Below are 26,036 nucleotides of genomic sequence, written 5' to 3'. Positions count from 1 at the left end.
AGACTAGCTAGCCAATCAGATGGGCCAGAGAAAAGAGGTAGTAGATGTTTGCAGCTCTGGCAGACCAGTGCTGCTGTAGTATATGAACAGGCTGGTTGGGAGAAGCATGAAACAAAAAAGAGACAAAGAGAAATGTTGTAGTTGTTCTGATCAAACTGACACTATACTACAGCTACATCCAAGCTAATTGCTACATTGGCAGCTGCCATTGTATAGACCAGCTCACAGGAGAACTAAACCTTGAGCTTCAGAGGCACAGAATTTGGATTGTCTGAAGTGAATTGGATAGAGTTACTGGTCTAAGCTCTAAAAAAGCTGGAGTGTTGGGAAAAGTTTTGATTGATTTTGAGAGTTTTTAATGGTTTGGAGCAACTCAGAGAAACTGCCGAAGCTTTTAACCCTGCCACTGGAGCTGGTAGAGAAGCAGACTGCTCCAAACAAACATCTTTATCTTCAGGCTGTGAAAGAAAAACTTTTTCAGATTTCTAGTAAAAGCAGAAATAGGTCAGATTTAACCTTGAGAGAAGTTTGTTGTAATTCTTCTTCTTCCAGCGTGAAGTTAACTGCCAGTTTGTAGAGCAACACTTTGAAAAGTTGCTCCCTCGCCACTGCGGGAAACTGGTTCATCCACGATTTCATCAGAATGTGAGATTTGGGGTTTTCTTTCTCTGGCTGTGAGTCAGCGCTGCTTTTTAAGAAAAGTTTAAAAGGACACTGACGCTTTCTGTAAAGCCTCTTTGGAGGACAAAGATAAGAAAGAAGACGACGATGATTGTCACCGCTGAAGATCTTAATCCTGTCAGAATAAAAGAGGGTGAAGGCCCACATGATTAATATTAAAATACAGCATTTTAGTCAAATCCTGCTTTCTGTTTCATCACGTGAAGACAGTTCACATCAAACCGCCTCAGGTCTGCTCTGAAGTAGTCTCTCCCTCTATCCATCGCTCCTTCTGCTAAATATTTCAGTATTTTTATGAAATATAAATGGACAACAGAATGGACGATGACTTCACTTCGCTGCCTCTCTGCTTTATTTTTTTATTTCTCCGAGCTGAGAGGAGGAAACTGAAGACGGAAAAGAAGAGGACTCCAGCCATGCTGTGAAATAATTTCAGGTAAAGAAAAAGAATGCTGTAATAATCTTCTCTCTGGTTTGATGCAGACGAGTTTCGGGGCTGCTCCGTGGTTGAGCTGATGAAGAAGGAAGGGACGACGCTTGGGCTGACGGTGTCAGGAGGCATCGACAAAGATGGGAAGCCCCGGGTTTCAAACCTGCGACAGGGAGGCATCGCAGCTAGGTAATAGACATTTTCATCCAGATGCTTTTTTTATTTATTCTTGCTTTGTGAGACAAGAAGATCCCAAGTTAGAATCCTGCCTGGACAGGCCCTTTCCATGTGGAATTTAACAGTGTTTTCTTACAGAGATCTAGTTTTTGCTATGTAGAAACATCTAAATCCTGTCCTTAAAGAACCCCTCCAAACTTTCACTAAATCTTGTCAGACGCAGCGATGTGGACAGAGGTTAATGTTACATAAGCAACACACCTTCCACTGTTCTATAATGCAGTCAAGCTCAAGGCTCAGTTTATGTCTTATCATAAAGTTTGTAATGTTGTAGAGAGCGATACATAAAATACTTTAACGTTCTGTTAAGTGAAGACGAGCTGCAGGTGAGAGGAAGGAGAGGGACGGCCGTAAAGAGGTGAAGTGTCTGCATATTCATACGTCCACGTATGCTAAATAAGGGCAGGCGTGTGAGACGTTTATCAGCCATCTCTGGATGAAAACATCTTTTGTTTTCTATGAATAGAATCATGATATTATCAGCTGGTTTTCATTATTTTTATTTTGCAAAAATAATTTAATTTAGCTTTTAGAAGTTTAAAGACCCTGTAAAGTGAAATCCAAAATTTGTGTCTTAACCCTCTAGAAATGTTGGAATATGGTTGCTGTGAACATGTGAAAACACTGAGATCTACATGTGATTGAATTCTGGATTTATTTCTGCTTTTTCCTGGCTGGGTTTCATGTGGGCGGCGCTAATATGTAAGCTGGTGATGTCATCAGCTCACAGTAGGGAAGACCCCGCCCCTCTAACACTACAGTATAAAATCACAGAGCAGTTCATCTCAGTCCTGTCTGTTGTTAGCTGATGTCACTGCCTTTATTGAAAGTTAACAACCAGTTAGATGATATTTTTTGTTCATTGTGAGATAAATTTGCCAAATCTATCCACCACAGTGGTTTGTGGATCATTTGAAGCAGTGATACTCAATGTGTGGCTCTTTTATGTCTTAATATAAAATATTATTCCCCCAGAAAACCTTAAAAAAGGGAAACTTTTTTGCCCTTTTTCCACATTTTTTTTTTGCTGCTTTCCACACATTTTCACTACCTTTTGCCATTTATTACCCATTTTTTGCCACTTTTATCCCATTTTTGCCCATTTTCACCATTTTGCCCATTTAAGCGACCTTTTGCCATTAACTACCACTTGTTTCCTATTTTTTGCCCACTTTTGCCCCTCTTGACTGCTTTTTGCCCATTTTATTCACTTTTCACTCATTTTTTGCCACGTTTTTGTCAATTTTTGACAATTTTTTGGCACCTGTAACCCATTTCTGTCACTTCTCACCCATTTGTGCTGCTTTTTGACCATTTTAGCCGACTTCAACTTATTTTTATTGCTACTTCAAGCCATTTTTGCCACTGTTCACCACTTAGATTGTGGCTCTTCAAATGTATTTTTCAACAATTTGGCTCTTTGGTTGAGTAATGCTGATTTAAAGCATCACAACACAGATTTGAGCCAGAAAATTGACTTGCCTCCGATTTTCATATACAGCATGCACGCCACACACCAAAGTGCTGCAGGTTGGCTCCGACCGAAGGAGAGCGACCCCGCCCACTGGAAGCGAGTCTAGAGCGCAGCGCCGCAGCACAGTCCTGATCAGCGGGCAGAGATCATAGGAGAACTGCGAGTTCATGCAGGAATAGTATGTCAACAGCAGACTATTTGACCTTTTGGGGTTGATTTATCATCCTTTCCGATGTAAGTCTATGACATTATTGCTTCCACCATTGAGTGAGTACATTAGGAAGTTAAAAGGTTAATGTTTGCTTAAAGGATCTGTGGTTTTATGCAAAATTCTTTGGCTAAATATCCCCAAAAGTTAACTTTTCCTTGTCAATGGTGCTGTTGTAGCACTGTGACCCACTGACCTCTTGGTGACCCTTTGCTCTCACTGCAGGATGAGACATGATGTTGATATAATGATGATTTACAAATGGGAGTCCATGCATTGTTTTTTTTTTTAAAGTACCGGATGTTCTACGCTTGTGACTTCCATGGTTGGTGCTTTCTGAACAACAGTGAATTTACTAAATTTGGCAGCGGCTGGTGCTGAAAATAGACCTGCAGCGTATCTGAAACGAAGCGGAGCGAAGTGTTGGTCCAGGTACGCACCTCTGCTGGTCTGGAGCGCTGGCTATGGAAATGCTCTGATAGACTAGAGAGGGAGCGATGTGCTCCGCAGTACGATTTGCGTTCCGCGGCGCGCACACTATATATGGAAATTGGGGGCTAGTCTCTTCTCTGGAACAGTCAGGCGGCTGTGCTCTGATCACGAGGTCAACATTCAAATTGTAGCATTTTTTAATCTGAGAGGATTGTATTTCTCCTGAGTGGGCGTGGCTTCAGCTCATTCAACAGACACGCCCACACTGTCCTGGAGCAGATTTTACTGCCTCATTTTTCATGATTTGAAGCTTACTTTCATAAACTTAGAGATGTTTCGGTTGACTGAAATTTGATTTAGGGGTTCATAACACACTCATCTGTCATACAACAAACCTAAGTACATATTCACTTTCACTTTACAGGGTCTTTAAGTGTTAGCTTTAGTTTTTCTTGGCAATATGAGACACCTGTCAGAGGCTAGAATAGAAGCGCGCTCCACTTTTCATTTTGTTTATTTATAAAAAAATCTAATTGTGTGAAGTCTTCTTCAGGCAATTCTACTCTGCACGCTTGGCTGTTCATGTCAGTCAATTTGATGCTGTCAAAGACTAAAATTAAGGATGTTTTGTCCCTAAGGTGAAATCCCCCAAACTTTGCATTATTCCCAATATTTAAAAAATGGAAATTCAGTGTCAAAATCTTTGTTTATGCTGGCATGGTAAAAGTTTTCCAATTAAACAAGGCGATATAACATTACATTATGACCTGTTAGAGGTCACATCTACGGGCAATTTAGAGTTGAAGCTGGAGTTCTTGAAGAAAGCCCATAGATGGAGGGGACATAGATGCAGAAAGGCCCTGTCTGAAGGTGATTCTAACCAAGAGTTTTCTGGCTGTGAGGTGACACGGAAACCACTTCACCACCACGCAGCCTCCAGTCTGAAACCGCACCCACATTACAGCTGAATCCTATCTAATGCTCTGAATGAGTCTCGTTCTGTGATGTCTTCTCTGCTGAATCATGTCCCCACACTCATCAGAATCCGGCTTTCCCTCGCTGGTTCCCAGTCAAAAAAGTGACTCAGTTAGGGAGTAATTACAGCTGACTTTTTTTTACCATCTGTGCAGGAGTGACCAGCTCAATGTAGGCGACTACATCCGTGCCGTTAATGGCATCAACCTCGCCAAATTCAGACATGATGAGATCATCAGTCTGCTGAAGAACGTGGGGGAGCGAGTCGTGCTGGAGGTGGAGTACGAGCTGCCACCTGTCTGTAAGTACAGCCAGAGAGAGTAACCCTAATAGAAGTAGAAACACAGCAGCATGAACAGTTAAAGAATCAGACTGATATGAATGAGGCTGTTGTTTTGGTGTGTTGCAGCGGTGCAGGGGTCAGGCGTCATGTTTAAGAACGTAGAGGTCACGCTGCATAAGGAGGGGAACAGCTTTGGCTTCGTCATCAGAGGTGAGAAGAAATTAGTGTGATAAAAAATGCCGATCTAGTGCCTCCTTCCTCTTGATCTCGACCACAGAGACTCTGACTCTAAATTTTAGAAGATGGTTCAGGTCATGGGGGCCTTTTGGCTTCATGTTTGGCATAAATTTAGATATTTAATCAGTTCATCTTGTATGCATGGCGCCAATTCATAACCAAACATATCTCTGATAACCACACCTGTGTCTGTGTGTTTTAAGGTGGTACACATGAAGACAGGAACAAAACCCGCCCCATCGTCATCACAACCATCAGACCAGGTGGTCCAGCAGACAGGTGAGTGGCATTGTTATCTCTGTGTGAACCTTTTTGCCCCTCAGAGGCTCCTGTAGACTGAACACTTCCCCTCTCCTTCTTTAGGGAAGGAACCATCAAGCCAGGCGACCGCCTGCTGAGCATTGACGGGATCCGTCTCCACGGCAGCACGCTCTCTGAGGCCATGAGCATCCTGAAGCAGTGTGGGCAGGAGGCCACGCTGCTGATCGAGTATGACGTCTCAGTGATGGGTCAGTACGATCAATCACATGACTACAGGAAATGCTGATGCTAAAATGCTAAAAATATGACCGCTACTGTCTGAAACAGAAGGTTTGTGTCCCTTTGCCCTCTTGTCAGACTCAGTTGCAACAGCGTCAGGACCCCTGCTGGTGGAGGTTGCCAAGGCGACAGGCTCCAGTCTAGGTGTGGCTCTGTCCACCTCCATGTTCTGCAGCAAGCAGGTCATCATCATTGACAAGGTCAAACCAGCCAGCATAGCAGACAGGTAGCCCAGCCCTGAGGTTTTAACTTTTCATCCTTGGAGAACGGTTTAAGGACTGATGATTAAACTAATTGAGTCTGTCCTGTGTGGGTTTTTGTGTGTACTTTGTGTAGGTGTGGAGCTCTCCATGCAGGTGATCACATCCTGTCTGTTGATGGGAAGTCCATGGAGTTTTGTTCTCTGGCTGAAGCCACTCAGCTGCTCTCTGCCTCCTGTCAGACCGTCCGCATGGAGATACTCCCGCAGCACCAAGCCCGACCGGCCCTGAACGCACCACAACATGGTACAAATACACTGAAACAAGCCTTATTAGGCCCTGAACACACCACAACATGGTATAAATACACAGAAAAAAGGCTCATTAGGCCCTGAACGCACCACAACATGGTATACATATACAATCATAAGGCTCAAAAGGCCCTGAACACACCACAACATGGTATCAATACACAGAAATAAGGCTCATTAGGCCCCGAATGCACCACTACATAGTATAAATACACTGAAACAAGGCTCATTAGGCCCTGAACGCACCACAACATGGTATCAATACACAGTCATAATGTTTAATAGGCCCTGAAGGCACCACGACATGATATAAATACACAGAAACAAGCCTCATTAGGCCCTGAACGCACCATGATATGGTATAAATTTACAATCATAAGGCTCAAAAGGCCCTGAATGATGTAAATACACTGAAACAAGGGTCATTAGGCCTTGAATACACCACAACATGATATAAATACACAATCATAAGGATCAACAGGCCCTGAATACACCACAACATGGCATAAATACACAATCATAAGGCTGAAATGGCCCTCAATGCACCACAACATGGTATAAATACACAGAAACAAGATTCATTAGACCTTGAACTTACCACAACATGGTATAAATTCACTGAAACAAGGCTCGTTAGGCCCTGAACGCATCGCAACATGATAGAAGAACACACAGACAATGCTCTACAGGCTGTGAATGCACCCCAACATGGTACAAATGCATAAAGAAACAGGTCTGGTAGATCCTGAACCCACCACAATGGTACAAACACAGTCAAGCATGGCATGGATTCCCTGTCAGCCTACTAACCCTGAATGCAGCACCACTCAGTATTTACTTTAATAAATTTATTAAAAATCAGTCCAAATAAAAGATTACATAAATAAATGTAATCTTTTATTAAGCTGTGACCACACAGCTCTGTGAACTTTGACCTTTCCTCCTGTCTTAACCTGAACACCCTCCTCAATGTGTGTGTGTGCGTGTGTGTGAACGTGTGCAGTCAAGGTGCAGCGTAGCCCCCGTCCCCTTCCCTGGGAAACCGGAGGCTCCGCCCCTATCCTCCCCCCTTACCACTACAACACGTACCACCCTGACCAATCAGGTGCCAGATCGCACAACCGGCATACGAACAACCCTCGTACGTCCTCCTCTCTCTCTCTTTGTGACGTTTCTGTGTGATTGAGAGACACCTGCTCATCTTCATCATCTCTCTCTGTCTGCAGCTCTCAGTCACTCGTTCTCTCCAGGATCCATGTCCGCCTACAGTCTGTCGTCCCTCAACATGAGCACGCTGCCCAGGAACATGTATCCCACGAGTCCACGGGGCACACTCATGAGGAGGAAGGGCAAGAAGAAGGACTTCAAGAGCTCCTGTGAGTCTCATCGTTTATCTCTCACTGAACTCTTGATTTTTATTGACATTATTAAAACGTTTGTTTACTTTGGGTCCTGATTTGTCATTAAGGAGGCGTGGGGTCCTGAGGCTTAACCAGTAGAGTCACTGGTCTAGTATGAGATTTTAAAGGGTAATAAAGTAAAAAAAAAAATCAGTTAATCTTGTCCTTGTGTGTAGCCAGCCTTAGGTTTATCTTTAGAGGAGAAACAGGCTGTGAAAAAGTATTTCCCCCTTCCTGATTTCTTACTTTTTTGCACATTTCTCACACTAAAATGTTTCATATCATCAAACAAATTTTGATACTAGACAAAGACAACCCAAGTTAATACAAAATTTAGTTTTTAAATGATGAACCCACATACAGACCTGATTACTGCCTGACCTGTTGAATCCAGAAATCCCTTAAACAGAACACGTCTTAAGAAAGTGAAGAAGGTAAAAGATCTTCAACACATATGACACCATCTAAAGAAATTCAAGAACAGATGAGAAACAGTCACTGGCATCTATATGTCTGGAAAGGGTTACGAAGATATTTCTAAGGCGCTGGGAGTCCAGCCAACAACAGTGAGAGCCATTACCCACAAATGTGGAAAACTTGGAGCAAGTCATATCATCCCAGGAGTGGTTGGCCTACCAAAAAGACTCCAAAAGTGCATGGGAGACTTATCCAGGAGGTCCCAAAACAATCCAGAACAACACCTGAAGACCGGAAGACCTCACTGAGAGCCATTATCCACAACTGGGGAAAACCTGGAACTGTGTTGAACAATTGTAGGGGTGGTCGGCCTATCAAAAAGACTCCAAGAGCGCATGGACTACTCATCCAGGAGGTCTGAAAGAAAAACAGAACATCATCTGAAGACCTGAAGACCTCACTGTGAGCAATTATCCACAAATGGGGAAAACTCTGAACAGTGGGGAACCTTTCCGGGAGTGGCCAGCCTACCAAAATGACTCAAGGGCGCATGGACAACTTATCCAGGGGGTCCCAAAAGAACCCAGAGTAACATCTAAAAGTCTGCAGACCTCAACTGACTCAGTTAAGGTCAGTGATCATGATTCAACAATAAGAAAGCAACTGGGCAAAAGTGGCATCATGGGAGAGTTCCAAGGCCAAAACCACTGCTGACCAAAAAGAACAAAACGACTTGACTCTTGTCGTATTTGGCTAAAAAACACATCCTCATGATCCCCAAGACTTTTGGGAAAATACTTTGGACCAGATAAAAGTTGAACTTCCTGGAAGGTGTGCCTCCCGTTCCTTCTGGAGTAAAACTAACTCAGCATTTCATCAAAAGAACATCAGACCAACAGTCAAACATGGTGGTGGTAGTGTGATTGTGTGTTGCGTCTTTGCTGCTTCAGGACCTGGACCACTAGAACCATGAATTCTGCTCTCTACCAGAAAATCCTTAAGGAGGATGTCCGGGCATCAGTTCTTGACCTCAAACTCCAGCACACTCGGGTTATGGAGCAGGACAATGATCCCAAACACACCAGCAAGTCTACGTCTGAATGGACTAAAAACTAAACGAAGGTTCTGGAGTGGTTTAGTCAAAATCTAGACTGAAATCTGATTGATATGCTGGGCTAGGACCTTAAACAGGCTGTTCCTGCTGGAAAATCCTCCAGTGTGGCTGAAAGAAGAGAGGGCCAAAATTCCTCCCCAGAGATGTGAAGTCAACAGGTTTAGGAGACAAAAACTTTTTCACACTGGGGCAGTTAGGTTTGGATGGAATCATCATTTGAAAAATAAAAAAAACTGCAAAAAAATAAGAGATCAGGAAGGAGGCACTGTTTTAAGCCTTTATTTCACACACAATCAAAACAAAAATCCATCAAAATGTGATCAAAAAATGGGTCTTCCTTTCCCTCAGTGTCTTTGGCATCCAGCACCGTTGGCCTTGCCGGTCAGGTCGTCCACACAGAAACCACGGAGGTCACATTGCTCGGGGACGGCATCATGGGGTTCGGCCTGCAGCTGCAAGGCGGAGTCTTTGCCACGGAAACACTCTCCTCACCGCCGCTCATAGCCTACATCGACCCTGACAGCCCCGCTGAGAGGTAAACTGTTCTCTGTGCTCCTATATAATGTGATTTTATCAACCCTTTACTTATATTTGTTCTTTATATTCTGGTTTTAGCTTGTGCAGCACTTTGGGCAACATCAGCTGTTTAAATGAGCTGGATAAAGAAACTCTGACTTGATTTACTGCCTTGTTCATGATAATAATAATTAAATGAAGACTTATTATAATAGAATACTTAAATAATGATGAATGTATATGAGCTGCAGCTGAAGGGATTTAAATCATAAGAATATAAAGAGTAGCAGATGATGAAAATCCTAAAACCTGCTCAGATTTGAAGTGGAAAAGTGAAGGTATTCAGATGCATTACAGAGAAAACATCTGGATTAGATAGTCTGACCACTCTCATCCATGTTTTTATTTGTGTAGGTGTGGCATCCTGCAGATCGGTGACAGGATTTTGTCCATAAATGGAGTTCCTACTGAAGACTCAACTCTGGAGGAAACCAATCAGCTGCTCAGAGACTCGTCCATCACCGCCCAGCTCACTCTGGAGATCGAGTTCGACGTGGCCGGTAAACACAAACACAGCATTTACTATTTTCTAAACCCTTAAAGGAAACATTCAGACTGTAGAAACATTTATGCCTCTGCTCTGCTGTTTGCCAGCCTTCATATCAGCCCTTTATAGATCAACAGTGTTGTTTCTGAAGTACAAATGTCGTAGTGGTGTCTGAACTCTGAGTGAGCATTGTTACGCCCTATATAGTACACTCATTGTGTCCCACAGTGCACTGTGAGAAGAGGTGCACATTTGATGGTCACTATCCCAGCGACACTTAGCATCATCACGGCTCAAAGCTTTAACGAGCATAGAGTGACGTTTGACTGCTCTCAAACTGAACGGATGAGAGGAGTGACCAGTGTGAATATAGAACACAAAAACACGGGGTCAGTCCTGCATCCAGACGTCTCTTTTAGGCAGCAGACGATGCTAACATATATCACATCCGTCACAACAGCATGGCTTCACAGGAGAAGAATCCAAGTGTTGATCTGGCCCGCCTGCAGTCCAGAACTTTCACCTAAAGAGAACAAATCAGAACATCACAAAAGGAAAAAGAAGGCCTATGATTGTTGAGCAGCTAGAGTCCTACATCAGATGAGAATGGGACAACATTCCTCTCCCAAAACTCTAACAGCTGGTCTCACTTCCCAGACGTTTTTGTCAAAAGAAGAGGGTATGCTCCACAGTGGTAAACACGGCCCTGTCCTAACTTTATTGAGATGTGTGCTGCCATCAAATTCAAAATGATCTAATATTTTCATGAATCATCACTGGTCTGCTGGTTTTTCTCTCACTATTTTAACTAAAGCTGTCTCCATCTAAAAGCACAGCAGCGTATTGTCTGGTAAGTGTATGAATTCAGGACATTGTCCTCGTACTTTGAGTCACATTCTTGTTGATATTGAGCCGTTCCTTTCAGCGTCAACGATCTGTCAAACAAACTCATTCACAGAGAGTCTTTAATGGCAGAGTGCTTTATTCAGCTCAGCCGTAGGAGTTTCTGTTGCTTTATACCAGACGGTGTTTGTTACACTGACAAAGAGTCTGACAAGTTACAGTCAACACAGACTGGACGTCAATCAGAGAAACACAGACAGCTCACTGCTGTGAGTCAGCCAAAACAAAGATTTTCTAGACAAGTCATGCTGGGAACTGAGATTTTAGATAACAGGAAGTATTAGAGGATAATGGCTGGATAAAGAAGCCAATTATGTGAACTTTACTGAATAAGGCCAGAGCAACGCTGAGGTGTTTCCTTAAGCAGGGATGTGGCTTTAAGGTTTCTTTGACTTAAACAGCTTTGACTGACCCTGTGCTTAATGTTTTTAGTGCTGAGCTCATGGTGGATTAGTATTTGGTTTATATACAACCTCAATTCCAAAAAAGCTGGGACGCTGTGTAAGATGTAAATAAAAACAATGATTGTCTTATCTCATAAACCCATATTTTGTTCACAACAGAATATAAACAACTTATCAGATATTAAAACTGGGACATTTTACAATTTCATGAACAATATTAGCTCACTTAGAATTTGAGGGCAGGAACACATCTCAAAAAAGTTGGGACAGGGCCATGTTTATCATTTGCAGCATCCCCTCTTATTTTAACAAAACATGTGGGCAGTGAAGAGGCCAGTTGCTGGAGTTTAGGAAAAGCAATGTAGTCCCATTCTTGTCTGATGTAGGATTCTAGCTCCAAATGTTTGGTCTGGACTGCAAGTAGGCCAGTTCAGGACCCAGACTCTTCACCTGTGAAGCCATGCTGTTGTGACGGATGTGATATATGTTAGCATTGTCTTGCTGAAAATACCTTGTCTAGTCAGTGGTTCTCAACCTTTTCAGCTCGCGACCCCCAAAACAAAGGTGCCAGAGACCGGGGACCCCCACTGTGCCTGAAGGTGGCTGAACATGGCCATCAACATTAAAAACAGAATGGTTTGTGGTTTGTGGTTGAAAGTATCCTTAAGTCAAAAAAAACTGAAAAGTGAGGAGTAGAAATAGTTAAATAAAAAGTCCGGAATTTAAATTTTGCATTTAAAAAGTATGGCTTAATCTTGTAATTATGACTTTTTATCTCATATTTTACCTTTAAGATTCACAATATCATATCCTTTTTAGACCTTTAAAACATGATTTAGACTTTCTCTTTCATAAATTTCCCTTTTAAAAACATTATTTTGACTTTTACCTCAGAACCTGAGCCTTTGAACTTTTCACCTTGACTCCTCAGAATCATTATCATCAGTGCCAAAACTGTTTTCCTCATAATTTATTACTGTTGAAAATGAAGTGTCCCGATGTTAGAGCTGCCCACGCCATAGGCACTAATGCAACCCCGTACCATCAGAGATGCAGGCTTTAGACCTGAGCCAGGATAACAAGCTGGATGCTCCCTCTCCTATTTAGTCCACAGGACACAACAAAAAGAATTTCTAATTGTGATTCATGTGACCACAGAACAGTTTTCCATGGCGCCTCAGTCCATCTTAAATGAGCTTTGGTCCAGAGAAGACAGCGGTGTTTCTGGATTCTGTTTACATGTGGCTTCTTTTTTGCATGGTCCACCTTAAACTCTCATTTGCGGATGCATGTATGGTTTCCAAAAAGAATATAACATTATGGGTGCCAGTGTAGATCAGTGGGTTAATCAGAGGCAATAGTCCTTGATGCACTGGTCACAGGATCTACTCCTGTCCTCTGCACTGTTTGTTCATGCCTTCGCCCTACTCTCTCCCCCCATATTTCCTGTCTGAAGCCCCCCATAAAAACAACAAACAAAGATAGAATTAAATGAATTTCTAATTTGGATTCCTGTGACCACAGAACAGTTTTCCATGTTGCCTCAGTCCATTTAAATGAGCCTTAGTCCAGAGAAGATGGTTGTGTTTCTGGATCCTGTTCACACATGAATCTCTGCCCAGCTTAACTTCTGAGAGGCTCTGCCTCTCTAAAATGCTCCTTTTATACCCAGTCATGTTACTGATCTTTTAGTTGCAAAATGCTCCTCCGGCTGTTTTGGATTAGCAGCACTTACTTTTTCAGCCTTTTGTTTCCCCATCCCTACATTTATTTACATTTTACGCAGCGCCCCAACTTTTTTGGAACTGGGGTTATTTTTGCTCGCCTTTATTGGGACCTGAGTACCTAATTAGTTCCCTTCAGTGTTCTAATACACTCTGAAGTGACTATAAGCCTTCACAAATCCTTAAATCCTTGAACACTTCAACAAACATGCCACTAAGTTGGATAATTTCTCCACTTTGACAGAGAAAATTATTAAACACTTAGAATAAAATCCTAAAATGAAAGTGTTCATGTTTGTCCATCTCACATCCCTTAAGTTGTTTTTTTCTGGGTGTTGCTCTGATTTATCTCCACTTTTGTGGGTTTTTTTAGCCAGTTTTCAGCTGTGATAGTAATTCGAAGAGAGTCTAAATGAATATTTTAGCAGAAATAAACAAATAAAGCTGCTGCTGACCGTCTCTTTCTGTTTGTTTTCAGAGTCGGTCATCCCGAGTTCAGGAACGTTCCACGTCAAGCTCCCAAAGAAGCCAGGAGTGGAGCTGGGCATCACCATCAGCTGTGAGTCACATCAAAATTAAAACTAATGATTCATTTATCTAGAACAGGGGTCATCAACTATATTTGTACAAGGGCCAGCTTTATTCTTAGCAGACACTTTGGGGGCCGGACTTCCAGAGGAATGGATACAGACATTTTAGGCTAATTAAAAAATTGTTGTCAAAATATTTCTATTTTCTTGTAAATTCAGCCTTTGGCTTTGAGATCACCTATACTGCAGCCTGCCACAAGGAGGCATCTGAGATATTTTTGCCACATTTTTCTGGGGCGGATTTGCTGATCATTACCACGTTTGATGCTAAGTTACCGTGTTTTGATTGGTGAGAAATCTTTGCAGAAAACAGATCTTTTAGGCTGATTCTTATGCATTCTTTTGCGCTCTCAAAAATAAATAAAAAAATAAAAAATACACAAAATAATAATTAAAAAAAAGAAAAAAATGGTGATAAAAATGACCAAAAAGATTTAAAAAAGAATAAAAAATGTTAAAAAAAAAAAAAAGAAGAGAAAATGATGTCAAAAATGACCAATAAATGAGGTTATAATTGACAAAGAATTATGAAAAAGAAGAAAAAAAATTACCAAAAAATTAGAAGAAAAAATTGGTAGCTATAGCCAAAAATGGCTGATTTGTAAATACTTATATGTATTCATATTTATTTTTATGTATATGTGAGAAAATTGTTCTAATCTCATTTGATTTTTGGCTGTTTTTACAGCTTTTTTTGTATTTTAATAAAGTAAATAGCAGAACATATTTTTTCTCCTCATATTCTCTGAATTTATAACACTCCTTGGGGCCATATAAAAAGCTGTGGGGGGCCTGATGTGGCCCTCGGGCCACCAGTTGATGATCACTGATCTAGAAGATTCATAGAAGAAAATAAAGCCCAGACAATGAAGGTTATTGTCAAAACATTAATGTAGAAACAGACAGCTCTGAGTGTTGACACGCCTGATTTCCTCAAACAGAAAATGAGCTCGTGTAAGACGGGGTATTTTTAGCAGTGTTAGCGGCACGGCTAAAAATAGAAGCTAACCCTTTTGTCCACTTTGGTGCTAAATGAGCGATCCCAGCAGGGGTTTAGGTTCTGACATGTCGGGCTTTGTTTGCATGTTTTTGTGGCGCTCCTCGCTCTGACTCGTGTTTGTCAGCTCAATATTACATCAGCTGCTTTGATTTAATTTGTCTTCTTAACATTTAATCATTTACTCTGTTTCTTGTGGAGCCAACAGACTGAATAATTCAGCGTGTGAACTTTTCCTTCTGCTGTATGAAACCTCGTCTGTTTGTCTCTCCGTGCATCTGCAGCTCCGTCCAACAGGAAGCCAGGAGATCCTCTGATCATCTCGGACATCAAGAAAGGCAGCGTGGCTCACAGGTAACACTCAAATAAGTCAAACTCAGGTACAGTAGCTACAGTCTCACATTAAAGATCTTCATCCGCCATTCTCCAGCTGAGTTTACAGCTCAACCCTGCAGCCTAATGAAAGAATGACAGACATGATAACCTCTGCAGCTCTTTAGTACCCTCATAATGAAAGAAAAATATGGTTTGAGTTTCACAGTTTCAATCAAAGCTTCCACCCTGAATGAATCATCGAGGGAAAACTCAGAAAAATAACTCTCACATTGTCATCGTGATGACAGCTCCACACCTTTCCCTCACATGTGGATGAAATGTGACAGCCAGGACTGATTTATCCCAGTTATAGAAATAAAAGTCATGTCAGCGTCATTTTTACAGGCTGAAAGCTGTGTTTCCGACCATCAGAAGTCTCTGAGAGCAGCTGTGTTCTGGTAAACGCACACAGGGCTGTGACCCCGGTCTCATAGATGCTAACTATGCTAACATGCAGTTTGTCTTTAGTCCAGTTAAAATAATTTTTTTAATGGAGATTTCAAATCCGCTGTTCAAGTGATGTGATGATGACCTGTGTATTTATCAGGGGTGTAACAGTATTTGAATGCATCTATTACAGTTTGGAGCATGAGCGTAGCACAAGGGGGGGATTTTTTTTCCCTAATATTGTGATTGTGATTTGACATGCGATTATTCCTCATTAGTTCCCCAACTTATGTATTTTCAATGAATGCAATGCAATGAACACAAGCAACAAATCATTATATATCATAACCAACACAATATTGGATAAAACTAGGGCTGAACAATTTTGAAAAAATATCTAATTTTGATGATTTGGACTCGTTGCAAATTGGATATGAATTACTGTATTAAAGGGATGGTAATTTTAATGGCATCCTCTTATTTAACCAGAATAAATCTACAAAAATGAAGAAAGTACGATTTTTGTAGACTATTTATAGTAAAAAAAATGGGTCTTGAATGATTGCACATATGTAATGCATAACATCTTTGCTGCAAAAAAAGTTTTAAATTGGCATTTTGACTCAAATTTCAGGTTAAAGAAATATTGCAACTTCTGCGATTTGCCAGTTGCAGCAGGCTATATTATGATTTGATTTAATTTTCGATTAATTACCCAGCCCTAGTCAACAGACTGAAATTTGTATCAAATAGAGTGAAAAAAGGGTGGGAGCCCCTGCTTCTCCCTCAGAAATGTCCACATGGTATAGTCCAATGCTGCGAAATAACGCAAGTAAATTTAATCTAACCATTGTAAAAATATTGCTCATAAATCGGGAAATTGTGGCTCAAAATTAATTAAAATGCATAGATATTTGTAGAAATGATGCAACATTTGTTGCTTGGCCAGCCGGTTAAGGGTCCCTTTGATATATATTCTTTCTGGGGGCCCAAATCCCTGGCTACGCCCCTGGTTTGGGTCACGGTTCAGTGCAACAAATACATCTGAACTATTTAAAAGGGGGAAAAAGAAAACAATTGACAGTATTGATCGCCAACCCAGGTGACAGTAATGTTAAATGTTTGTGTTAAACGTTTGCTAACCGCTATCAAACAACCAACGAAGAAGACGTGAATCAAAACACACGAAGAAGAAACGTTTGGGGCTGCAGAGCAGCGAGATCCTCCGGGCTTTTCTCCATCTCCTCATCTCCACCCTGTTTTTAAAAAGCCTCAGGATGTGAAAGCAGAAAGGGTTGAAGATATTGCTGAAGTCACTGCATTTTAAAGGCACAGACCTCAGAAGTAGCAAACATCAGCTACAAGCATGTATTTAACTGCTGAGTGGAATAACAATAGACTTAATTCATTAACATCTTTTAAAGTACTCCTCAACCCTTAAGAGATCCAAGGGACATTTTTGTGCCATTCATTTTTTAAAAATGTTTTTAAGCCATTTTGGCTGAGCTAAATAAATACAGAACAGATTTGCCAGGAGATACTCATTTTTATAATTTCTTTAAAAATATCTTCTGTTCCTTAAATTAGCCTAAAATGGCTAAGCTTCACAAAAACCGACACATTTGTTCCTAAGGACCAAAAATGTCCCATAGAAAACCATTGAAAATTATATTTTTGATCCCACATTTATCTTAACATAAACTTTCCTTTATGTTAAGATTTAATTTTGGACTAATAGCTTTTAATTTTCAATTTTTCTATTGCTATAGTTGTTTATTTTGTTAACCCCTGGGTTCTTGCCCTCGCTATGTCTGTTAAAACACTTTGTAAACATCTGTTTGTAAAGATGTTAGATAAATAAAGTTGTTATTATTAGCTTTACGCACTTCAGAGAACTGTGACTCAGAGTTACACAGTGCTGAAAGCAGGCGACCGGGTCACTCTGTGGAAAAGGAACAGACGCCATTCTCTCTACTGGAAATGACTGTACTGTTAGATTGACTAAAAAACACCATAGTAAGGTGGAAAAGTGGCGTATTGTTGCTTTAGTTTGCAAATAATTCCCTTGTTTTAGATTAACTTAAACCCTGAAGTAAATATCAGGGAGTAGAAGGATGTAAATATCTGACGTAAGCACCACCAGATGGAAACATAGTGTGATGTTTGAGTGAATATGTCTGGTTAATATACACAGGGAAGTGTCAGCTGTTATAGCTCATTCAGCTGGTTGGTTAATTAGGCTAACGGAGCGGTCTGGTCTATCTCTATGAGTGAGTCTGTTTTATAGGTCATGTCTTCTGGAGTGTGAAGCAGAAAATGTGATTTTAAACGGCAGCATCTGTTCCTGAATGTTATATTTTACTGTAAAGAAAGTCGACCAGGCTGGTAAAAGTCTGTGATGATGTTTATTTTTTTTTTATTTTTTATTTTTTTAAGGACGGGGACGTTGGAGCTCGGTGACAAGCTGCTCGCCATAGACAACATCCGGGTGGAGAACTGCTCGATGGAGGAGGCCGTTCAGATCCTGCAGCAGTGTGAGGAGCTCGTCAAACTGAAGATACGGAAAGACGAGGATAATTCAGGTAGAACCCCTTTAAACTGCACATTTAGTCCGTCTTTTAAAGATGTAACGACACATCTGAGCAAGAAAACAACTCAGGATGAAGGGATTATCGTAAAAGAGCAGAAATATGGGAAAGTTGTTGTTATATTGTTGTGTTATTGTTTTGATTGAAGCTGCTGAAACCCCACACTGTTTAAATTGTCAATTATGCTGTCAGACTGTTATAAAGATTCATAAAGCGTCCTAACCTTACCCTCGGGAACAGAAATGTAAACAAACGTGGCTCTATAAACCTTTGAAAAGAGAAAGAAGCACCTTATCTTGCAGCTCAAACATCGTCTTGTCGATGTAGTTGTTCAACGTGAGTGATGCTTTGAATGTTTTCAGTCATCTCAAGGACGTCTGCTGTTAAAATCTATATTTTCTACAATCTGCTGCTCGTCTTTTTTGAATAATTTACACAAAGTTTAGGAAAACTTTAGTCCAGCATGCTGTATATCTTCTTTATCTTTTATTCCAGGTCCTAACTGAAGATATATGATGTGTTGAATATTCAAACACAAGATTTTATGTCTTTAATCGCACCATCAGGAGAGTCGATTTAATTATTGATGAGCTTTCTGCAGAATTTCTCTAAAATCTTGCTCTTTATATCAGCAGTATCTCTACAGATGGAGTGTCTTTGGTTCATCCCATCATGCCGTGTGTTTCCAGCAGTCATTGAGTGTTGACGTCGTGTTTGAATGAACCTTTATTGATCGATTTCAGACGAACAGGAAGTGTCTGGCAGCATCATCTACACGGTAGAGCTGCAGCGGTACGGAGGCCCGCTGGGAATCACCATCTCAGGCACCGAGGAGCCGTTCGACCCCATCATCATCTCCTCGCTGAGCAAGGGCGGGCTGGCCGAGAGGTAAACGCACACAGAAGTAAACTGTTAAATAATTCAGGAAATCTTAGAAGCATTGAACAGGAAGGAGAACGAGTACTAGTACTGGAGTGAAAGGATGACTAATGAAATAGGAGGAAACATGAAGGAGTTTACGTGTTTTTTTACTGAGATGGGCTCACTTCTTCTTTTCTGCTTTCTGAAGAAACTATCAACATCCAACTAGCTTGTTATGTATGGAAGCCCAAGGAGGACACACATAGGGCAGCCAGAAATTAAGGGACGAAAGTCGGTTACCTCTCCACTACGATCCCCATACCTGTCGACATGACCTTTGACCCCTAACCCCAATGTAATGGAAGTAAAAAGTTGATTCACATAAAGATGCATGTTATGAATTAATTAGAAAAACATGAACTAAGTAGTGGTTTGAAGCTTATGCTACTCTTTGGACATCAGAGATAATTCACGCTGTTTAGACCAAATTTTCTTATAACAGGTCATCATTCCACAGCAGAGAACCTCACATGGAGGCAAGAAATGATTCCACATAGAAAGTCGTTAAAGGTGCCTTCATTTAAAGCCTGGACAAGCAGAGTAACAGAATCATCTACAGTCCATTTCCACAAAGTGGTCCGGTTTGGTTCAGTCCAGTTCTCTCCTGGTCTAGCTCATTAAACTCTGCTCTTACCCTTATTTCCTCAGCTGATGTCTGTCCAGTCTCTCTCGCTGTGACGGGAAATCCTCTTTTGGTACCAGTTTGGCTTTTTAAATGTGGATTAAATAATGGAAAAAAAAGGAAAAGAAAGGAGACTGGCACTCAAACAGGAACTAGCTTGACTGGTTCACATTTAAGAACCGTTTCTTTGGCTCTAACCTGTGAACACTACATCATCCCTCAGTCTCTTAAACATTAAGGTTCATTTGGTTAAAAGTGTATCAGCGTTTCTATTAAAAGCAAGGGTGTGACATTAAGAGGATAACAAACTTTTAAAGGGGTGCAAATACCTTCTTTCATCTGGATAAACAACACTGCACTCTAGGAAGTCTGCAGCAAGACTGAGTAATGTGATATTTATCGCCTCAGTGCTGGATAAATCTGTTAAACCTTGGGAAAAAAAATCACTGACTTTCCTACATTTCCACTGGTTCTTAACCGCTGTTCTACACTTCCTGCCCCCCGTCTTTCCTTCGCACTTCTTCAGGATCATGTGACTGCAGACAGCCTATTCTTTAAAAGAGTCATTTTCTGTGTTTTATCATTAACTACACAACGCCACAACTAGAATAAATACTTATTTTCATTGTGGAAAATAAGATAAATAAAATGTTTGCATTTTTGTATAGTTAATATTAATTTATGGATTATTTTCAAAGTGATTTCTTCATCCAAAGAAATTAAAAAATATAGAAAACACTGATAAATTATATCATAAACCCAGAATCATTGGTTCGAGTTATATAAAAACATTCTAAATAAAGGTTTAATGTAAAAAGAATTGAAATGGTTGAGGAAAAGAAATAGTAATAATAATAATAATAACTTTATTTGTATAGCACTTTTAAAAACATGGGTTTACAAAGTGCTTTGACAAGTGCAGAAGCAAGTACAAAAACAAAGCAACAACCCAGACAAAAGACAGAAACAGAACGTGACATCTAGACAGATAATAATTCATCTACATCGATAAAGAGCGACAATATAGAACCAAACCTAGATGACCTGTGATGCCATGCAAACTAAGACATCACAGACGTCAATCAGAGTGCAGTCATGAACTGCACAGCTAAGACATCATGAACATCAGGATGCAGGCAAGACACAGACATCAGTACCATAAAATGATAGGAACCCAGGCAAAGCATAAAATGATAGGAACCCAGGCAAAGCAGGAACCCAGCTACACAGGCTGAGACCGAGAGGACCAAAATTAAAGACATAAGAAATTAAAAGAGAAAAAGTAAAATATAAATGAGAGGGCAAAACAGATATTAAAACAGGGTGAAACAAGCTCTAAAACTGTAAAAGCAGTAAAATTGATAAGTATTATAACAGAGGTAAACATAAGGGGAAGCAGTAAAGGAGAGATTAAGAGGAAATTAAACTAGAATATGTAAGAATCTGTGAGAGGATAAAAATTATCAAAATTAAATAAGAAGATGAGACGAAGATGAGACGACATCACATAAAAGCCACTCTATAAAAATGAGTTTTAAGAAGTGATTTAAAAGATGTCAATGATTCTGCATGCCTTATCTCCTCGGGCATGTCGTTCCAAAGTCGAGGGGCTCTGATGGAGAAGGCCATGTCACCCTTAGATTTGAGTCTCGACTTTGGAACGACCAGGAGGTTCCCACCCGAGGATCTGAGGCTGCGGGCTGGGACATAGGGGAATAAAAGTTCTGTAATATATTCTGGAGCCAGACCCTTCAGTGCTTTAAAAGTAATAAGTAAAATCTTAAAATCAATTCTAAAAGTAATGGGTAGCCAGTGTAAAGATGCTAAAATCGGGGTGATGTGATGTCGTCTGTTAAAACCAGTGAGAAGCCTAGCTGCTGCATTTTGAACCAGTTGAAGGCGAGAGAGAGACTTTTGGCAGAGACCTGACAGGAGAGAGTTGCAATAGTCCAGACGGGAAAAAATGAGAGCGTGGATTACCTTTTCCAAATCTGTCTGGTGGAGAATTGGTTTTATTTTGGCAATTGTGCGTAAATGAAAAAAGCATGACTGTATAACTTTATTGATGTGCGTTGTGAAGGTGAGGTTGGAGTCAAATTCTACTCCTAGATTTCGAGCTGTTGATTTAATGTTTGTGGACAAAGGACCAAGGCTGTTTGTGATTGTATTGGGAGAGTCGGAATATTGAAAAGAATGATTTCGGATTTGGAATTATTGAGTTGTAGAAAGTTTTGTGCCATCCAGCAGTTAATATCATTTAGACAGTCAAGAAGGCTACATGTGGATAACATCGCCCTCTGCTGTCAGTAAAACAATAATTCATATTTTAATAACAAACTTTTTATCATGAATTTTGAATATGATTTTATATATATATGTATATTTTTTTCCAGTCAAGGTTTTATATTGATTTATGTTTGGTGTTTTTTTTTGTTTTGGTTTTTGCTTTTTTTTTTTGCTTTTTGTTTTTTTACTAGAGGCACACATGTAATTTATGACCTTGGTTCCCAACCTGAGGTTTGGGGCCTCTTAGGGATTTCAGGGGGGCACAAGGCTTTTCTCTGCTTAGAGGTTGTTAAACTCATCATAGAACGTTTATGTTAAAGGCTGTTTTGTTTCAATTTCAACAGAAAATGATTAAAATTGGAGATAATTTGACCACAATGTATCACTATGTTTTTTCATGTTGGTCCTGGGGGGGCTCAGATTTGCTTAGAGATGAGGAGGGAGACTCAAAGGAAAAAGGAAAGGTCAGGAACCACTGGTGTTTGATATAAACCAGGTTTGCTGTGAGGTTTTTTTTAAACCACTATCCTTAAAAATGTTTGCACCAAAGTTAAAGCGAGCATACGCCCCAGAAGGGACATGGGGAAAAAAACAAAAATGATAAAGGAAAAAAAAGATTTATTTTTTTTTAATATGATGATGGGGATTTTTTTTTAATAGTTTGTAAGATCTTGCAAACTGTTTGCAAAAACGACAAAATTTTTTATTTTTTTTTTCTCCCATTTTTAATTTTTTTTCCCCCATGTCCCTGTCGGGGCTCCGTTTGAACACCTTTCTCTAGAGGAAAACAAAACAAACTGCAGCATAGATGAGCAAGGGTAGAAAAAGTTAAACAAACTGGGCTTGTTTTTTTGTTTAGATACAATTAAAAAGCTTTATTTAAATTTTTCTGCAGAAGCAGTAACATGCAAATACAATATAGTTCATCTGTTTGTGTTGATGTATTTTTGTCTTGACCGTAGAACCGGAGCGATCCACGTTGGCGATCGTATTTTGGCGATCAACAGCAGCAGTCTGAAGGGGAAACCTCTGAGTGAAGCCATCAGTCTGCTGCAACAGGCCGGAGAGACGGTGACGCTGAAGATCAAGAAGCAGGGAGACTGTAAGAAGACACTTTAAACTCCTACAAGCACACTGTGCTTAATGTACCAACTGTTCAAAATTAACTGAATTAATTTTGTCTTTAGTGTCAAGCCCCAAGTCCTCTGTGATTGGCCCAGGCCTGGTCCCAGGGGCGGGACTTGGCCAGGAGAACCAGGACGGGGAGGAGGAGCCTGTCGTCATGGTCGCCCCTCTATCCAGTCAGAGAGTTTTCAGCACCCTGCCGTCAGTGGACAGCGCTGTGGAGTCGTGGGACGGATCGAACATGGACAGCAGCTTCACCACGCCGGGTAAACACCTGACCAATCAGCTCCTACAGATCAACGACCTGTGAAGATAAAGTTAGATAAATAATTATACACATCTGTGTCTGTGTTCAGCTCCACCGTTTCAGTCGTCTCCGTACAGCTTCCACGAGTGGCGTAACGCCAAGACAACCAACAGCCAATCATCTTCCTCCACTCGTCAGAGAGCCAATCCGCTGTCAGATCTTGGTCTGAGTGACGACGACTGGGACCGCCCACCGCTTGGAGGGTAAGAGAGAGAGAAAATTAAACAATTAAGGGGTCAACTTCTTTAAATATTTGTTAAAGTTTCAGATAAATTACACATCTAAGAATTCCAAGTTAATGTTTATTTTTATTTATTAATCTTTCATTACCATGTGTTTAAAAATGATACAGTGAAAAATATATTTTAACACTGAATTTCTTTAAAATACATCTTTTTAAGGCAAACTTTTAGCAGAAGCAAAACAGTGATTGTTAAGATTCTGCAGTAAATATAAAAATGATTTTTAGACTTTTTGTCAATGAGAATCCTAGCTGCTGAATCCTGATGAGGTTGTTAATGAGGTTGCATTAATGAATGCCAGGTTCTCATTGGCTGGAAGCTCATTCATGTTTTTCCTTACAAGCATATGCCCATATAAGGACATGATACTGCAGGGCAGTGTGCAAACACAGAAAGCACATAGAAGTAAGAGGAGAAGTAAGGAGATATCAGTAAGTTCTAAAATAAAACAACTGTCAAACAATTAAATTTCTGATCATATTTTCTATCGTTGTTTGGAAACAGGCCTGCTTTTATTTTGAAAGAAACTGAGGATCTTTGGGTAGATTAAACCTCGAAACACACCGGCAATGCACGTCCAAACAATTGCCCCAGTTATTTTCTGTATACAAACCCACACCACCAGACCTCTTTTGGAGTTTGTAAACACACATTTATAGAGAAATATCTATGGTGAGAGTGTACAATCAATTAAACTTTCAGACGTATGAGCTTAATTTGAATTTTCAGAAGAAATATGGAAGGAAAACTTCTGCTTTAAAGTTAAAAATGGAAATCCAAAGGTTAATTATTCTTGATAAACTGCAAAAACTCAACTCTTAACAAGTGTATTTGGCTAATTTCTGGGAAAAAATATCTTATCACACTTTATAAAAGCCATAGTCATCTGACAAATTCAGATTAAAATCATATTTAAGATATAAAAAGCCAAAAATAAGGCTTGAATTGCTTATAAAAAGTAAAAAATTAGCAGCTAATTGAACATGCATCATGTACATATTAAAATGTAAGTTATCCACTTGGTAAGAGGAGTTTCTGTAGTGTATAATAACCCTGGATAACAGAACCATGCCTTTTTTATTCATGTAAATTTAACCAGGTAGATTTTTCCTTAAACTGCCCTTAAATGGCCTTAGCATGTTAGCATTCCCCATAGAAGTGAATGGTAGTCTGTAGCATCGAGCTAACAGCAATAACAGCAGTGTGTCTCTGTCTACAGAGCCTGTAATCTTCCCAGCGGTCTAATCTCTGACAGCAGGTACCACACTGACCTTTGACCCCCCAAACACAGTTCTCTGTAACCCTCACCTGGTGACCTTTGACCCCCGTCTAACTGATACAAACACACACCTGGTGGATGTGTGTGTCGTCTCTGCACCCGCCCCCCTCCCTCACCTGTCGGAGTTAACACAGCCTGACCACACCAGCATGATCGTCACTAAACCCTCGTCTCTGTGTGAGTCCGTGAGGCTGTTCTGCGCTCTGATTGGCTGACGTTTGATTTTCCCCTCTCCTGCAGGTTCACCGTGGGGCATGATGGGACAGAACCAGACCAGGAGGAGAATTTCTGGTCTCAGGCTCTGGAGGATCTGGAGACGTGTGGACAGAGCGGCATCCTGAGGGAGCTCGAGGTGGGTTTGACTAACGCGGATTACTGGATCAGTATCAGCAGGTGCATTTATCATAGGAGCAGTTCTAGAAGTTAAAGTATAAACTAGGGCTGGGCAATAAATATGAGCCGTATAAATCGTTCTTTTTTATGTCTTTCATTTTTTTAGTTTCTGCATCTGGAGTTAAAAATAGTTGTTATGCTGGTCAAATGGGGGTTAACGTCCAAAAAGTCAGAGGAACATTGCATCCCCCTCTCTTTTGCAACAAAATCGTCTTGTTTCTTCCACTTCTTTCACACTTAAATGTCATCAGACAAATTGTATTATTAGACAAAGATAACCTGAGTAAATACAAAAGTCAATTTTAGAATTATGGTTTCATTTATTAAGAGAAGAAAGCCGTCCAGACCCTCCTGGCCCTATGTGCAAACGTCATTACCCTCCCTTCTGAAATCATGACTTAACTCTGATCAACCACATTTTTTGGAAAGCTGTGTTCTGTTCCCCTATCCACACCCAGACCTGATTACTACCAGACCTGTTGGATCCAGAAACCCTTAAATAGATCCTGTCTGACAAAGTAAAGAAGTCTAAAAGATCTCCGACACATCATGGCGCCATCTAAATAAATCAGGCTGGAAAGAGTTACAAAAACATTTCTAAGGCGTTGGGACTGCAGCCAACCACGAGAGCCATTAGCCACAAATGGGGAAAACTTGAAACAGTGGTTAACCTACCCAGGAGTGGCTGGCCAACAAAAATGAATCCAAGAGCACATGGATGATTCATCCAGGAGGTCCCAAAACAATCCAGAACAACACCTTAACACCTGCAGGCCTCACTTGACCAAGGTGAGAGCCATTACCCACAAATGGGGAAAACTTGGGACAGTGGTGGACCTTCCCAGGAGTGGCCAGCCAACCAAAATGACTCCAAGAGCACATGGAAGACTC

The 26,036-nt window shown here is 40.6% G+C and overlaps 1 protein-coding gene across 5 annotated transcripts in view; it reads left to right on the top strand.

The window, feature by feature from the left end:
• The window catches only part of grip1 (glutamate receptor interacting protein 1), a 116,987-nt gene that overhangs the window by 81,985 nt on the left and 8,966 nt on the right, over positions 1-26,036 (top strand). For 3 of the 5 annotated variants that reach the window (XM_041780337.1, XM_041780336.1, XM_041780338.1), the window contains exons 3-21: positions 1,165-1,300; positions 4,593-4,738; positions 4,847-4,930; positions 5,161-5,236; positions 5,321-5,466; positions 5,576-5,723; positions 5,834-6,003; positions 7,012-7,149; positions 7,235-7,384; positions 9,288-9,474; positions 9,870-10,015; positions 13,512-13,592; positions 14,905-14,974; positions 17,819-17,964; positions 18,714-18,858; positions 22,762-22,901; positions 22,987-23,190; positions 23,281-23,434; positions 24,993-25,104. In XM_041780337.1, the coding sequence (XP_041636271.1) occupies positions 1,165-1,300; positions 4,593-4,738; positions 4,847-4,930; positions 5,161-5,236; positions 5,321-5,466; positions 5,576-5,723; positions 5,834-6,003; positions 7,012-7,149; positions 7,235-7,384; positions 9,288-9,474; positions 9,870-10,015; positions 13,512-13,592; positions 14,905-14,974; positions 17,819-17,964; positions 18,714-18,858; positions 22,762-22,901; positions 22,987-23,190; positions 23,281-23,434; positions 24,993-25,104 (2,579 nt within the window). The remainder of the gene's footprint in view (positions 1-1,164; positions 1,301-4,592; positions 4,739-4,846; positions 4,931-5,160; positions 5,237-5,320; positions 5,467-5,575; positions 5,724-5,833; positions 6,004-7,011; positions 7,150-7,234; positions 7,385-9,287; positions 9,475-9,869; positions 10,016-13,511; positions 13,593-14,904; positions 14,975-17,818; positions 17,965-18,713; positions 18,859-22,761; positions 22,902-22,986; positions 23,191-23,280; positions 23,435-24,992; positions 25,105-26,036) is intronic. The other 2 variants (XM_041780339.1, XM_041780340.1) reach the window with 2 other exon arrangements.

Source organism: Cheilinus undulatus, linkage group 23, assembly GCF_018320785.1.
Source record: "Cheilinus undulatus linkage group 23, ASM1832078v1, whole genome shotgun sequence".
NCBI lineage: Eukaryota > Metazoa > Chordata > Actinopteri > Labriformes > Labridae > Cheilinus > Cheilinus undulatus.
Note: the sequence above shows the minus strand (reverse complement) of the source record. Positions and strands in the feature narration are given on the sequence as shown.